This window comes from Myotis yumanensis, unplaced genomic scaffold (genome assembly GCF_028538775.1).
Source record: "Myotis yumanensis isolate MYYU_CA2020_CCGP unplaced genomic scaffold, mMyoYum1.0.hap1 SCAF_2, whole genome shotgun sequence".
Taxonomy (NCBI): domain Eukaryota; kingdom Metazoa; phylum Chordata; class Mammalia; order Chiroptera; family Vespertilionidae; genus Myotis; species Myotis yumanensis.
In genome coordinates, this window is record NW_027223753.1 from 139,524,926 (window position 1) to 139,542,104 (window position 17,179).

General features: G+C 41.0%; 1 protein-coding gene across 4 annotated transcripts in view; it reads left to right on the plus strand.

Annotated features, from left to right (window-relative positions):
* Positions 1-17,179, plus strand: part of DCBLD2 (discoidin, CUB and LCCL domain containing 2) — a 177,369-nt gene that overhangs the window by 77,410 nt on the left and 82,780 nt on the right. The window contains exon 1 of one of the 4 annotated variants that reach the window (XM_070406103.1): positions 914-1,336. The exons of the other annotated variants lie outside the window; for them this stretch is intronic. Coding sequence (XP_070262204.1) covers positions 1,126-1,336 — 211 coding nt within the window. The 5' untranslated portion in view covers positions 914-1,125. Of the gene's footprint in view, positions 1-913; positions 1,337-17,179 lie in introns of those variants that run through there. 4 annotated transcript variants of the gene reach the window in all.

A 17,179-nucleotide genomic window follows, 5' to 3' on the forward strand; every position in this document is an offset into this window, starting at 1 on the left:
CAGGTTTTGCAGGTGTTCAAGTCTAGAGGGGCAGAATGAATGTCAGCATGCTAGGTTTAAATTACTTTGGCGGCATGAATCTTGTTATATCCTTTTTTTGTTTCCCCCCTAATATAATATAGTAAAAGGCATTGGAAACAGGGTACATTCATCTGTTATTGTCCCTGGGAGTGGCCGCAACAATTGGCAGTAGCTATTATTTTAAAAAACAAAACGCTGTTTTTTATAAAAGAAAGAAATGGAAAGAAAGAAAGATCCTTTAGACGCAGCTCCCAGCTAAAAGCATCCAGAATCCAGGTTTCCCACCCCTTCCAGTGGCCTGATGTGCGGCGAGGGAGGAGCAAGGCGCAGGCACAGCCTGAGGAGCTGGGAGAGCGGGATGGGGGAAGTCCCGGAAGTCATTGACCGGAGCAGACGGCCGCCTCAGCGGGATCTGCTTGGGCTGAGGTACCAACAATAACAAATCTCAGGGTCTGGCGGGGGCCGCCGGGGGCCGGAGCTTGGGGGGTGGAACCCAGATTGGGGGAGGCGGGTGGGACGCTTCCCAAGGCCTCAGGGGATTGGAGGAGAGAGATGCGAGGCGGTGGAGCTCGAGTAGTGGGTAGCGGAGCTCACTGGTCGATTGAGGGGAGAGCGCGTTGATTGGGTGGGGCGGGGGAGACGGACCGGAGCTGACGGCGGATTGGCCGAGGCGGCCGAGGAGGCGTGGCCAGAGCGCGCTGGAGGGAGCGCGAGGGCTCTGTGGCCGGCCTGCCTGCCAGCTAGCCGGGGCGGCGGGAGAGCGCGGCAAGCGGGGCGCAGGGTTGAGGAACGCGGCGCGGGAGTGCGGGAGGCTCGCCGCCCAGCTCCGTCGCTGTCGTTCTCCGCGCCTCGAGCATTCGCTTCCTTCCCTCCCCTCCCCTGCATCCCCGGCCTGGGGTCTCGGGCGGGGAACAGAGGGAAGGGACCTGAGAGGAAGCGAAAGCGGAGTGAGGGGCGGAGGGGGTCCCGGCGCGGAGCAAGGCGCGCGCCGCTGCTTGTTCTCTCTCCGCAGCCGCCGCCTCCTTGCCGGGTGGGTGCCGCGGCCCCGGGCGCGCGGGACTCCCGGGGCGCCCGCACTATGCAGGCGGACCGCCGGCCGCCGCGATGGCGAGCCGGACGGTGGTGAGAGCTGGGCGCAGCCCGTACCAACCCCGAGTCCGGGCCGCGGCCGCCGCCCCCGCAGGGGCCGCGCTCCCCCACTCCCATTCCTGCCCGCTCCCGCCCCGCGCCAGCTCCTCCTCCTCCCCTATGCCTCTGTTCCTTCTGCTCTTACTGGTCCTGCTCCTGCTGCTCGAGGACGCGGGAGCCCAGCAAGGTGAGTGGTTCCCGGGGAAGGCGCGGTGCGTGGAGCCCCCCGGGCGGCGGGGGCGCGGGGAGAGCCTGCGCCCGGGGCGCCAGGGCTGCGGGCCCTGAGCCGAGTCAGCCACACGCCGGGAAGGTGCGGGGTGCCTTCTGCGCGTGGGCAGACCGGGGCCGGCGCCCGCCAGGTTGAGTTGCAAAGCTAGGATCAGCCTGTTGTCCCCCAGCGTGGCGCGGCTGTACTTTTTTTTTGGCGAGGCCATTCATTTTCCTGAAAAGAGGGGAGCGAGACCCTGCTATCAAGGCCGCCTTTTTGGTATTGGATTATTTTTTAGGGAAAATCTTTGGGGGAGGAAAAAGATGTATTGGAGACGTGACGCCTAAAGTTAAGCTACATGGATGAGTAGACAGTAGAAAGGCAAGGTAATTAAATAGCACCTTCAACCTATTAAAGGCAAGTGGCGGTAACTACTATCTTCTGTGGAAGTTCTCAGGTTCAACAGCGAATGAAATTGATCCTGGTTATCTTTGAGTCTTGGGTTTAGGAAGTGTACTTGACAGTCCCTGGTGATTAGTCTGGATGGTGGTCTCTAGATTCTAGACTCTAGATTGCCTGGGTCCGACGCTGGCCCTGACCCAATGCAGCCTCCTATGTTACCTCAGTGGGACTTTCCACGTTAAAAGGGGAAGATGGTCCAGAAAGGGACAAATCTTTTTTCTGTCTACAGTCCTTGGAAAACCTATGGAAGAAGCAAGCAAAACTGTTTATTGAATAATCACTGTGATGGAAAGAGAATGCAGAGCTGATGCACCCTCCACCCTTTTTGTACTCTTTTTCAGGCGGTGAACCGTAATTTTTGAATCCGTTTGGCATCATTATTGAACATATTTTCCATTGCATTTCCCAGTGAGCAGGATTGTTACTTATTTCTGGGAAGGTTATTTTTTAATTGATCTCCACGTTTTAAATCCAGCTTACTGTTGCTCTCATAGGGTTTTTAGTAAAGTATGGAATCTTGGCCGTAAGCCTGTCGTGAGGATGCTGAGACTTTGACAGGCACATGGGGATATAATATCTCTAACTGTAAGGAAAAAAAACATATTTGGTAAACGGACCTCTTTTAGATTTAGGCAGTTCTATGCAATGTAGATGCTTAGCATTCAGGTTTTAGGTAATCTTCAGTAAATTTTTGAACATTGGCCCTTAATAAGTTAGAGTGTGAAATCCTTCTTTTCATTGAAGTCCTAGAGCCTGTGCTTGTATTTTCCTCCTAGTAGGGAAAAACGCACACAACAAAAAACAGGCTTATATATGGCTAACACTTATTGGGGCTTACTTGGTGGCAGGCACAGTACCAAGTGGTTTACATGTATTAACTCAATCCTCACCACAAACGTTTGAGATAGGTATTGTTATCCCATTTCAAACATAGGAAACAGACCAAAAAAATGTAAGGTACCTTGGTATAGAAAGGAATATAACTACCTAAGCAGAATGCTCTGTTTTGCTTATTTCCAAATCAAAGTGTTTATATCATGTTTTTTAAAAAAATATTTGAACAATGTAGAATGTTACATGTCTCCCCCCAAATGAGACAATTGCCTTGGTTTTTAGAATTTCACAAGCCTGATCTAATTAAACATGCAACATTACATTTTAAACAATATTTTATTTCAGTTCTGACCATTATTTTAACTAATATGTGTTTGTCTTTCACAGTGTTACCTTTTTTTAAAACATGTTTTTATTGATTTCAGAGAGGGAGAGAGAGAGAGAGAGAGAGAGAAATATCAATGATGAGAGTCATTGATTGGCTGCCTCCTGTACACCCCCTACTGGGGATTGAGCCTGCAACCCAGTAATGGGCCTGCAACCTGGAATGGAACTGTGATCACCTGGTTCATAGGTCTATGCACAACCACTGAATCACATCGGCTGGGCTCACAGTATTATCCTATATAATAAAAGGCTGATATGCAAATTGTCCCCTCAGGAGTTCGACTGGGAGATCGGGAGTTCGATCACTCGCTATGATGTGCGCTGACTACCATGGGGTGGCGTGGAAAATGGCGGGGCGACCAGCAGAGGTGGCAGGGTGCTGAGGGAGCAAGGGAAGGAAGAGGAGGAGAGGCTGGGAGGCAGGGAACTGCATGGTAACAGCATGGGCAGCGAGGGAAGGAGGAGGCAGGGAACCTGATTGGCCCTGATGGCCAGCCAGGCCTAGGGACCCTACCCGTCCACGAATTTCGTGCACCGGGCCTCTAGTCCTATATAATAAAACCCTAATATGCAAATCGACCAAATGACGGAACTGGTCACTACGATGCACAATGACCACCAAGGGGCAGACGCTCAACGCAGGAGCTGCCCCCTGGTGGTCAGTGCACTCCCACAGGGGGAGCGCTGCTCAGCCAGAAGCTGGGCTTATGGCTGGCAAGCGCAGCAGCGGTAGCAGGAGCCTCTCCCGCCTCTGGTGCAGGCGGGTGGTAAGGAGCAAGGGGTCCTGGGCTGCAAGAGGGATGTCTGACTGCTGGCTTAGGCCCAGGGATTGGGCCTAAGCCAGCAGGCAGACATTCCCCGAGGGGTCCCGGACTGTGAGAGGGCGCAGGTTGGGGCTGAGGGACCCCCCACCCCCCCCAGTGCACAGATGTGCACCGGGCCTCTAGTCTTATATAAACACCAATGTAGCTTAAACTCAAATAGAAATGATGTTGATAATTTAAAAGACCTAATTTCTAGTTCTTCAAAATTGATTGGGTAAATATTAAGTCATATCTTATGGTTGATAGGAGAATCCATACCTTTTTTTCCTTTTTTAATAATTTTATTTTTCAATTACAGTTGACATTCAATATTATTTTGTATTAGCTTCAGGTGCACAGCATAGTGATTAGGCATTTTTGTCCTTTACAAAGTGATTTTTCTGCCTCCCATCCCATATTTCCAGAACCCTACCTGCCACCATATATAGTTATTACAATATTTTTGACTCTGTTCCCTATGCTGTACTTTACATCCCCGTGACTATTTTATAAGTACTTTGTAATCCCTTCATAACTATTTCATAATTTAATGAAAATGAAATGATAGTACATAGGAGTTTTGCCAAGGGGAAAGTATAACTTAGCTGTAACTGATCATCATTGCTAATCTTGAACTTACTAAATTATCTCATAAAATAAGGACCAATTAGGTATATATCACCAGAAAACTCAGGAATTGTGTGTGATTTCAACTCGCTGATTTTTAAAAATTGTATTTTCTTACCCAAAGGACCCTGATGCAGTCTGTGGTGGAATTGCTTTTAAACTAGTCTGCGTAGTCTAACAGATGTGCTTTAAGGGTCCACTGGTGTTCCTTACATAACCTGAAAAAGAAGGCAATTTCAGAATGACAAGCAGTGCTTTAAAACACCTATAGAATTTTTAATAATGGAAGTGTCTACATAGTATTAGGAAAAATACTGGAAGGAAATAAAATGGTAACAGTTGTCTTTTGCTAATACAGTTGTGGGTAATTTCTTCTTTATGCTTCTTCAAATTGCAGTTTGCATATAGTCAGAATTAAAAATATGCTATGTAAAATGTTTTTGATAGATTTTTTTTCTCAACCAGCCTAAGTAGAATGCATGTTATATGCAGAGTGGAGCAAAAGTAGGTTTACAGTTGTTTGTATGGAAAATAATAAAATAATTAGTAAATTATAATACAAGAATAAAGTCTGTTTGGTGTACTCAAAATTGTAAGCCTACTTTTGTCTTGGCCTATAGATGTGGAGGTAGAATGTTGCTTCGGGGTTTTTTTTGGTTTGTTTTATCTTTCAGACATCATTTTGAAATAGAGATCACCTTCATTTCAGTTAGTGCCATACATAGTATTCCTCAGGTTTTCTGCTGACAGAGTGATTTTTCTTTTTATTTGGCTCAGTAAAACTTACTATTGGTCTGAAAACTTATCAGCCTTTCAAAACAGCAGAGATGTTTTTTGACCAATCTCATATCATTAACCTATTTATTCACATCTGTTTTACTATCATGGTGTTTTAGATACGGGTTATAGTTGTGTGTTTTTATTTGTAAATTTCATATTACGTTCCTCTTCCAAACTTTTTTTTATTGAAACCGTTTTTTTTTTCCCCCCTGTAAAATGTACATCTTTGTAAAACATTTAAATTGGTGAAACTTATGCTGATTGCATATTGGCTACTGTAATACATTTACTTAATAGAAAAGCGAGGGTCGCCTATGAATGATTTATGACTCTGGTTTACATTATGATTGTAGGAATTTGTGTCATCTCATCTCAGGAGCTCAGCTTCCTCATTTGTATCATGGAAGGCTTGCCTATCTTTGGGGTTAGAATATTATTTGAATGTGGAGTGAATTTTAAAATCCATTAAGAACTGACTTGTTTATTAATATTAATGTGAAATATTTGTGAAGATACAGATTTTTGCTTGCTAATTTAATAAACCTATAAAACAAATCAGAGTCTTTTATAAAAAGATTTCAGTTCCACAATGGTATTTGGAACTAATGTGTGTGGGGGAATTATATAGTGTCAAGTAATGCTTTTAATTCCTTTCGATTCAGGGAAATATTTTTGAACAATATTTGTAAATTGTCTAAATTGAAGAGCACATCTCCCTTTGCAAAGGACATTTGTAATTATTTTTGGTATTAACATTAAGTTAATTTAGAATTTTCCATTGTCTTTCTTGGTGTGATAAAACGTTAAGATTCTTTATGTAGTTTTGTTCAGAGGCAAAAATCAAAGCATCTTTTTTCTGCTATATTTCTGATTAATTTTGCACAGTGGATAGTAGAAATATAGCACATATTCCACATATGCTAATGATCAGATTAAAATCCTCATTTTTTTTAAACTTATAAATGAAAAATTAATTGTAATATTGCAGGTTATAGATGAATATCAAAAATCTTAAAATAGTGAAATTTGTATAAATGAAAGTACCAGTACTAGAAATAAAATGACAAATAAATTAATTTCCAGAAAGCGTAGTGGTATTTCAGTATGATGAGGAAAAGCTAGATTTACATAGAAGTAGATTTTTGAATTTAAGGATTATATTTAATAAAGTGCACCTGGGATGTGAAAATTCAGGTGATAATATTGGGCACTGAGTGCATGCAAATAGGTAGTTTCTATTTCCACTTCTTGATTAGTTGGAAGGGTGTGGAATGATGAAAAATTAGGAGGATTAGGAAGAGCTTTATAGAGATAATGATATTTACTAAATGTGATTGTTGAAGTATGAAGTGGAGTGGACATGTTGGTAGTTTTTCTTGTGTGGTTCTTAGATTCACTTTATTTTAGGACAACATTCTGGCTGTAGTACTTTATTTTTAAAATATTGTGCAGATAACAATGATTGTTACTCAAAACCAAAAAAAACTTAAATGATAATTATCCACAATTCTACTCCCTAATTTATCGACCTGTGTTCCTTTTTATGTTCCTTTCTATTCCATATTTACATACCTACATAATCTTACATGGATGTAATTTTAATACCTGTGTGCTATGTTCTGTAGACATAGCATGTGAAAATTAATTTATGCCCATCTGGTGTGGTTAAGTGGTTGAGTGTTGACCCATGAACAGGAGGTCACCCAATAGATTCCTGTCAGGGCACATGCCCTGGTTGCTTGGGGGCTCGACCCCTCAGTAGGGGGCCTTCAGGAGGCAGCTGATTGATGTTGTCTCCCTCTCATCAATGTTTCCATCTCTCTGGCTCTCTTCCTCTCTAAAATCAATAAAAGCAAATAAAATTAATTTATAAGCTAACATTTTATAAGCGTACTTACAAAATACAAGACAAAAACTTAAAAATGTAAAAATTTCTTACAAGATATTTATTATTTATGAAGTAACTAGAGGTCTGGTGCATGAAATTCATGCACGAGTAGGGTCCCTAGGCCTGGCCAGCAATCAGGGCCGATCGAGGCCTTCCTTCGTTCTGCACCATCTCCTGGTGGTCAGCGCATGTCATAGTGAGCGATTGAACTCCCAGTAGAACTCCCGAGGGGATGCTTTGCATATTAGCCTTTTATATATATAGATTACTATATTGTTCAGAACTGCTATTACATTATTTTCTTTATTCCACTGGATTAAATTCTTCACTCAGGATAGGATCTTTGAGAAAGTACAGTAAGTCCTTAATGATGTGGATAGCTTCTGCAACTTTAAGTGAAATGATGTATTAACAAAACCAATTTTACCACAGGCTAATTGATATAAACAGTGTTAAGTTTTGGCATCTCATCAATGTTAAAATGATGTTGAAAGAAAAGATGTTATTTGAGGACCTGCTGTTTGTCAGTTCAAAATATTAGTTTAGAAACATACATCATGCTAATTTTCCAGATTATGTGGATTAAATCAATATAATCCATGAGGACAGAAAATACCTGTAGATATTCAAATAAAGTAGTATTTAATTAATGCTGTCTATGAAGCAGGTGGGATAATGGGTGGTATTAAAAGGCTGCTAAAACATCAGCTAGGTCTGAAGGGTATGTAGTTGGGAGAAAAACTTCAATTAACTACTTGAATTCTGGGGAAGACCCCAAGGTGCACGCTCCCTCCACTGCTTTCTAAGGGAGTAGGCCCATAGTTTCCTGCATGTCTTTTTCTGAGTAGGGTGCAGGCAAGTTTGCAGTCAAAACTGAATTGCTTACTATCGAAGAGAAGATGCTGGTGCTCTTTATCATTCTCTCATTAAGAACTGTCAGCATGAAGGAATTTCAATTATGAGCTCCCAGGAGAGTGTTCACATATGCCAGTACAGTCCAGGGACATTCAGAGAAGAGTAATAAACATTGTCATTGTTTTCAGAGAACCTGTAGTTTGGGAAATAATCTCCAAGTTGGAATATATATAGAAATGCTGTGGGTTTATGAGGGAAAGAGAGCTCACACCACCTAGGAAAGTAGGAGAAGCTTTGCTGATAAAGTAGTTTTAAGTGGCTGAGGTTTAAAGAATTGCTCAGTTCCTAGCCCACAGTGATGGCAGACATTTGAAGAGTAAAGATCACATCATCAGAACAGCAAGGAGTCTGGAAGCAGGCCTCTGGTCTTGGCCTACCACTTTTTCCTTGAGCCCCATGTCCTGTATCCCTGCCCAATTATTGTGCAAGTGTTTGTGGGCTATGGTTCTATGCACTGTGGTACTGCCTGCCCTCTTGGAGCCAAGTTAATACTACCATAGTGTGGCCAGCAGCTCTTTTGTCACCTATGAGATAAAATCTAAACCTCTGCATGTTACAGATATGGGGTAGGCAAAAATAGGTTTACAGTTGTTTGTATGGAAAATATTAAATAATAAACTTTCACATGTTCACAACTGTAAACCTACTTTTGCCTACATCTATAACTTTTTCAGTCTGGTCCCTCTCTTCCTCTTTGACTTATTAATCTCATGCCAGCAACCCTCGTGCTTTATTGTTCAGGTGTAAGACTGAACTACTTTTTATTCTCCTTATATATAATTTTATACTCTTCTTGCCTTGTTCCCTCTATCGACATCTTTATATATGCCATTCTCTCTACTTCGAATGCCTTTACTTTCCTTGTCTACTTGGTAAACTCTTAATTATCCTTCAAAGATCCTTCTTTGGTCTCATTCCCTCTGTGAAGAGTTTTCTAACCATCACCAAACATGCATTTCCAGTTAGTACTTTCCAGTTATTTCTGTTCATTCTTTAATGACACTATTTTAAATATTTGTTCCTGGTACAGAGTTTTATTCATTTTCTTATTTTTAATGATTAGTATGATGTCTGTCATTCAAGAAATGTATACTAACGGCCCATTTCTAGAGTGAATCTGCTGCCCTAAGCACATTATTTGGTGTTAGTCCCTGGACACCTTCATGCCCTTCACACCATTGTTCTTTGTCTAATCCCCACAGTTAGTGGGCAGTCCAAGAGACTGGCTTCTCAGACTCATGGGAATAGAGCCATTTCTTGAGCCTACTTGCTCAGGGTCTAACATTTGCCCAGCATTTCCCAGCCATCCTCTTCCCAGGAGCTAGACTTCTGCTGCACTCCCTTGATGAGAGGGGTCCTCCTTTAACTGGAACTCTGAATATACCCATGGCTACTTCTTAGAAAGCACTCCTGTGCCCACCTGTCAGATCATCCTAAAGAACAGTGACAGCCTAAATCAATGTCAGCAAGTTGGGTGCACTCCTTTGTTCTCTTTCAAATTCTCATTTGAAGAGTTACCTCCACAATTATAAGAGTTTCCTATTTTGGTTCTAGTAGTTGCCTGCTTTCTTTTTAGTCACCAGCTAAAATGCCTGGAAAACGCTTGGGTAGCTTTAGTAATCTGGTGTCAGGAAAATAATGAGAAACAATGGCTGGAAAAGTCAGTGGGAACATTATGGAGGACTTTCCATTGTGGGCAGACTGAGGAGTTTGTACCTGAGATACTAGGTGTGGCGTCAGCCGTAAGTTCCTCCATCTTCAACCAGTCCATTTGTCCATCTGTAGGTTCAGTTGTCTCTTACCAACCTAGTCTATCATCTCAATGATGCTTTTCCCCTGGTCCTTGACAGATCCCATGCAGGCTCACGTGCCAATCCCCAATGTCTGCTTTCTCAGATCTAGGATATCTCAAGATTACTGGAGAAAGCCATGTGTCGGTTGTGATTAGATATGCCACAAATGAGGACTACTAATCAGATCTCAACAGCAGCATATGACTGTCCCACTTTGTAGAGCTAAACTCCTCTTGCCCTTGTCCTCATCCCTGCACAGTAGAGCTTTGCCTCCTGCCTCACCTCTCCTCCTTCCTGAGACTGTCTCCCACCTTTTCCAGATCACTGCTTCATCAGGGAATATACGTTGTGTTGTAGTATAATTTAAATTTCTGTGGTGCCTCTTATTCTATGCCTGGGAACATGCTCAAAACACCACCTGCTTTTGCACATCTTTCTTTTGAGCTGTTTGCTTTTCAGGTACCTTATAGCTCAGCTTTTTTTTTCAGTGACAAGCTTTCTAAAAAGTAGGCTACACTAGTGCTGTACATTTCTCAGTGTCCGGCACACAGCAGGTATTTCTTAGTGATGATTTCCTTTTTAACCCTTGCAGGCTAGCTTCTACTGTACTGTAACTGTCATTTAAACTGTCAGTTTTGTTTTGTTTTGTTTTGTTTTGTTTTGTTTTGTTTTGTTGTTTTACTCTCCAAAACCTGAGAGCTTTGTCTGTCTTTATTATTTTTTATCGTGGTGGACTTTGAAAGTATGGAGATTTTGGAGTCAGACACACCTGGATTTAAATACTAGCCATGTCAACTTTGGGATTTACAGTACTTACCACTCTCAGTGTTATTAAATATGTAGTGTATCTCTCTAGAATGTCTGAGGGCTGGGATCAAATCTGTTTGGGTAGCTGGTAAATATCTGTTCAATGAGCGAATAGATGTATGAATGAAAATTTTGTTTCTCTTTTTCCTACTCTGTAGTTAAAATCTCCATCTTCAAATACTTGCTTTCTAATGAGACCTAGATCTTCTCCATCTTTCTGTTATCCCCATCCCAGGTATTGTTTAGGGAAGTTCCACTTCTAGTTCAGTGAAAGGGGTCAGACTGTGCAGTAGAGGAACATGACAGCAAGGTGTGATTGTTCTGAGATATTTTTTACCTGGCCTCTAAATCCACTCAGACCTTAATGCTGGCTTTGACCTTCCTTTTCACATCTGCTTTCTCTCTCCAACTTCTGTTGATATGTTGTCAGGTTCATGGCTTATCTCTTTCTTTCTGGCATACCCTTGTTTCTACTTACTCTTTGGATCCTAGAAGCTAACTTTATAGGCCTGAGAGAGACATTCTGTTGCATAGGTGGAAGATATGTGTTTTAGTTAGGACTCTCGAGGTCATAGGGAACAGAAGTCTAAATCTGCTTACTGTGGAAGGGAAAAGTATTAGGAGAATTCTAAGATCACATTGTGGAGTCTTGGGAAGAGCTGAACCATGCTAAGCCAAGGGGAAAGCAGGAATGCAGCTGGGCCTCAGGCACCAAGGATTCAGCTGCATTTTTGTCTCTTGGTTCAGTCTGGCTTTCTGTGGATGCACAGAATCATGGCTTTGGCAATCCTTCAGGCTGATAGCTTCAACACTGGAGAGATTTTGGAATTTCCCCTAATGTACAAGGTCCAGAAATCAGAGGGAAGGGTGAGTTGGCCTCACGTTGGCCACTATATTTTACAGCAGTTGTTACCAAACCCTCAGCGGTACCTTGGGATATAGGAGGTGGTATCCCCTTGTACAGGTGAAGATATGGAGGCTTTTAGAGGTTAAGTGCTCAGGATCTCAAAGTTGGCATGGCTAGAATTTAAATCCAAGTCTGTCTAATTCCAAAGCCTGTGTACTTTGTACTAAATTACTTGCTATCAAGTGCCTACCACTGGCTTGTTTGGGTATATTATTTTTCTAAATTCAACAGCATGTGTTAAGAACCTAGTATGCCCTATTTCTGTGTGTATGCCCGCCTAACAGAGTTTTACAGATTGGTATGGTAAACTGACATAAAAATGCATATGTTCCTGGCCGGCATGGCTAAATGGTTGAACATTGACCTATGAACCAGGAGGTTGATTTGATTCTCACTCAGGGCAGATGTCCAGGTTGTGGGTTCGATCCCCAGTGTGGGGCTTTCAGGAGGCAGCTGATCAATGATTCTCTGTATCATTAATGTTTCTATCTCTCCCTTTCCCTTACTTTCTGAAATCAATAATAAAATGTAATTAAGCATATTAAGTACAGTAAAGAGATTCTGATAATAGAAATAGAAAGACCAAGACTTTCAGCATGTTTTTCAAAAGAGATAACATTGAATTTGTTAGATGGATGAGAAGAGGAAGCATGTTGTTCTTGGCAGGGTGGAATAGCATGTGCAGTGGCTCAGAGGAGAGAACTTGGAGCATGCAGTCACCCATAGTTCTGCAGCTGGAGCAAAGAGGTTGTGGGGAAAGTCAGGAAATGAGACTGGAAGGGGGATAGGGGAAAGATAACAGACCTCATATCCTTGCTGGAGAATCTGACTTTTATTGTATTCTCGGTGGAAAATAGTGGAAGGATTTTTAAATAAGGGACCTACATGACCCAGTTGGTGTTTCAGAAATACCGGCAGGAGTGTGGACAGTGGGTTAGAGAAAGAAAAGATTAGGAATTGTGGAAACAAGGGCCTGAACTTGTTCAGGGGGACTAAATTTAGAGATATTGAGGAGATAGAAGGTATAAAACATAATGACCAGTTAAAGTCGAAAGAGCAAAAGTTAAAATGCTTTTTTAAATTTTTTCATTTCTGCAATCCTGTTCTTCCTGCTTTCCACCTCCTTCACCCACCAGGATTTCTACCTAGTTAACTGCTATTTATCCTGCACAGACACACATGCATAAACTTCCTCATTACTTCCTCATAGTACTCATCGTCCATGAAATTACTTGCTATGTCTGTCTTACTGTATTGCAAACTATAAGTACAGAGGCTTTGTCTCTCATTTTTGTTGTTATTCATAGCACCTACTACAGTGCCTGGCCTGTGGAAGATGTTCCTTGAATACTTGGGACACATTGAGTTTGAATGCAGTGGAACTTCTTAGCAGAGGTGCTTAATGTTTAAGTAGGTGACAAGTTTGAGGACTAAGAGAACAGTGTTTGGAGGCTTTGGAGCTTCCTCCATTTCAGTGGCAACTGAAATCTTAGGAGTAGGTGAGGTTGCTCCAGTAGAATACAAAGAGTGGGGAAAAGAGCTCTGAAGAACAGCATCAGCAGTAAGAAGCCAGGTCAGCTAGGATGCCAGAAAAGCTGCAAGGGCAGAGTTGGAAGAACTAAGAGAGGGAAGGAGAGTTTTAAGAATGAGGGAGGGAAGGTATGAAGGAAGGAAGAAATATGGGAGGGCAAGAAAGGCCAGCAATGCCAGTTGCTGTAGAAAAATCACAAATGATAAGTATAGAAAAGCATCCGTTGAGTTTTGACAGCTTGGAAACTGACTGCTTTAGTGAATGGTTTCATTAGAGAGGTAAGTCTGCATTTCCAAGGGCTACCATAACAAATTACCACAAACTTACATGGCTTAAAACAACAGAAATGTATTGTCTCATAATTCTAGAGGCTAGCATTGTAAAAATTAGGGTATCAACGGGGCCATGCTTGCTCCAAAGACCCTGGATAAGGATCCCTGACTCTCCCTAGCTTCTGACGGTAGCAGTCTTTGGTGGTCTTTTGCATCACTCCATTCTCTGGTTCTATAGTTGCATGGTATTCTTGTCTGTATCTGTGTCCAAATTTTCCTCCTCTTATAAGGACACCAGTCATTGGATTAGAGTCTACCCTGGTTCAGTATGGCAGTATCTTAATCTGAGTACATTTGCAAAGACCTTATTTCCAAATAAGGTTGCATTCACAGGTATCAGAAATTAGGACTTGAACATACTATTTTGGGAGGCACAGCTGTCAGTTAAGATATATATCTTAACTAATATATCCTATTATTAGTTAAATAATAGCTGAATTGTAGTTCATTAAAACTAGAGTGGGAGGCAAAGAAGTAAGATATGAAGAATAAAGAACTAAAGAAATCCCTGTAAAAGAAAGGAAAAGTGAAAAAGAAGATGGTAAATGTCAAGGGACACTGGGTGGAAAGGTGGTTTTTTCTGTACGGTTTTTGTTGTTATTGCTGTTAGTATTTTAAGATTTGTTAAAGTACAGATCCTAGACCCCACTGGAGAAGTATCTTACAATGTAAAATTTGTTAAAAAAAAAAAAAAAAAAGTCAAATCATAACTGTTATACAAGTATAAAATGAACACATATCAAAGATTTTATTTAACTCATTCATTAATGAGGGAACCCGTCATAACGAAGATATCATAACCTGTCCAAGGAGTATTTGAGAAGTTAGGTGTTTATAGGCAATCTTAGGATATGATTGCTAGGCTAGATGGCTAAATTTGGTTAATGGTCACTAGGGCCATAAGCTGTCACTTTTGGGATTACTTTTTCACCTGCACAGAAATTATATGCATCTCTACCAAGCAACAATTTATCAGTTAACATGTAACCAAGTATTTTGCCCTATAATTCTTGGGTAGCTTTTGGCCTCTATGACATTTAAAGGATGTGCTGCTTTCCTTTTGTGTGTTTTTTCCCCACTATTTCCAACTTCCAGGTAATTTTTAAAAATATATTTTTATTGATTTCAGAGAGCAAGGGTGAGAGAGATGGAAACCTCAATGATGAGAGAGAATCATTGATTGGCTGCCTCCTATACACCCCCTACTGGGGATCGGGCCTGCAACACAGGCATGTGCCCTTGACTGGAATCGAATCAGGGACCCTTCAATCCGCAGGCCAACGCTCTATCCACTGAGCAAAACCTGCTAGGGCAAGTTCCAGGTAATTTTTCGACATTTATTAGAATTTATGGGGATGAGGGCCTTGGAACTTTAGCTGTTTCCAGTGGAGACTAAATTTTGAGAACCACTGAATGTGAGACTACTGAGTAGTTTTAGGTACCCATCTTAGATTACTCTAATGACACATATCTCTTGGATTTTGTGATTCCTTTTATTCCAGTGGTGCTCAGTTCCTTGACAAAGCGAGATCGTTTAATTCAGAGTCGGGGGAGGAGGGGAGGCTTGCCAGGATATTCAAGAAGGACATGGTAGCTAGGAAATGAATGTACCAGAAGAGTGTAGTTAAATCCAGTGGACATGAGGTCCAGTCTGGCTAGGAAAATAAATGAGGCCAGGACACAATAGATGGGGAGAAAAGAGAGATGCTAAGTTCACTGAAAGTATGCAGTGGGTGTAAGAGAGCTGAAAGGTCAGGAGACTGACCAGTAGAGTAGGCCATTAAAGTTTTTGAGATTTCAGAGGTGGAAGCAGACTTCGATAATGGCAAAAACAAAGTCCATGTTGCGGTCCTGCAAGTGAGTAACTGAAGTGAAGTAGATGTCATAGGGGAGAGTGTTAATGAGAATTACTTTCTAATGAATTTATACTTTTCATAAGACACAGTTGAAGCTTTAAAGCTGCTATAAATTTTCCAAACTAAAGGGCCTTTTTTCTTTTACTTAAGTTAGATTATGGCCAAGCGTGCTGCATCTATATATGATGGGCAAAGCCTTTCAGGTCTTTTAGGATGATACTAGTACTCAAACATTTATTGAGCACTTTATTTTGGGTTAGCCTCTCGATACTAGGTCTTTTCATACACTGTCTTATTTAATTCTTATCCTATGTGGTTTGAGTTGTTAGTATCCCTATTTTATAAAACTGAGGTTTAGCAACAATAAATTACCTTCTTAAGAGGTTACAGTGAGTGATAGATGCGGCATGTAAGTTCATTGTAGGACACCAGAGACCATTTGCTTCACATTCTGTTTTAAGTAGTTTATGATTTGGGGGTCAAAGAGGATTTATACATCTCACATTCCTTTATGTTACTCAGTTTTATAAATTATCTATCTTTAATGCAGAGATGAAGTTGGGCTTAAAAAGTAATGAATTTCTTTTTCTAAAAATATCCACAGTGACTCTCTTTAGGCTCTCAGTGCATATCTATCCTATGCAATATTAAAAAATATTGAGTGAAATTAAAGTGATACCTTGAATTATCTATATAAGTTTTGTCATGCAACTTTAAAAGTCTTACAGTAATAGGACTGATATAATACTTCTGGCCTAGCATTAAAAATCTTCATTTTTAGCCAAATGAAATAGGATATATTAGTTAAGACTTGGAAGTTATTCTTTTGAATGCCTTTCTACTCTCTAATTGTCTCTTTTTCAGTTGATTATAAGATCTCACAGATTTATTATAAGACGTGACAGAAGTGACACTTAGAGGAAGTGAAATCAGACACACTAGTTCACAGTGGTAAAGAAATTCTTGAACACCCACTGGAAAAGTATAAACCTTTCTTAGTTTACAGTGACCCTAATGAAAGTTTCATTGCTCTCCAGTTTTCACATATGTGCAAGCTTTCTGCATTTGTATTTGCTATTGTTAAAGTATTTTCAGAAGGTACACCATGTTCATATTAATATAATTCAAAAAATAAGAATTTACATTATTATTAGTAGTAATGTGACTAATATATGGGGGTGGTTGGAGGGTCGCATGAAATCAGATCATAAGCACATGTTTATCAAAAAACCCCAGTTGATTGGAAGTTTAGAGCAGCCTAAAATAAGCCATGTGTTCTTTTTGTATAAATTCATTATCATTTAAATGCGTTTAATGTTCCTTTTGGTTTCTCTGGGGATAAGAAGTGAAAGAAAAAAAAATTCAGTTATTTTCCTGGAACAATATCAAAATTTGTATCTGGCTTAACACATATGACCTTACACTCTTCAGAGGAAGTGAACACATGTTCTGTGAGTAATCCCCTGGTTAAATCTGCAGCCAAGCAAAGGAGCAGTAAGATCAAATTCCAATGTTTTTTCTCCACTAAAGTAAAATTCAGAAATTACATTATCAGGCTTCTACCTTTATGGTCAGTTACAGTTTTCTAGAGAAGGAGAAGTTGACAGGTGATGGTGTTGGTGGTGGTGGTGATGGAGAAAGAATTGGTGATATTGGAATTGTTGATGAGAGTGTATGGCTTGCTCCTATGATATCCATTTGGAAAGCTATGCTTCCAGTAGTAGTTATGCTCTTTTTGTCATTTCTGCCTTGTGAAATGAGTAAGAGTAGGTAATACAGCCTGGCCATAGATCATTATTCTTCCCAGTATACAAAGCTAAGCAGAAAATTTAGGGACTATTTATTACTCATGACCTTATTAGCAACAGAAAAAATCATTTGAGTGTTGTAGACTAATAAA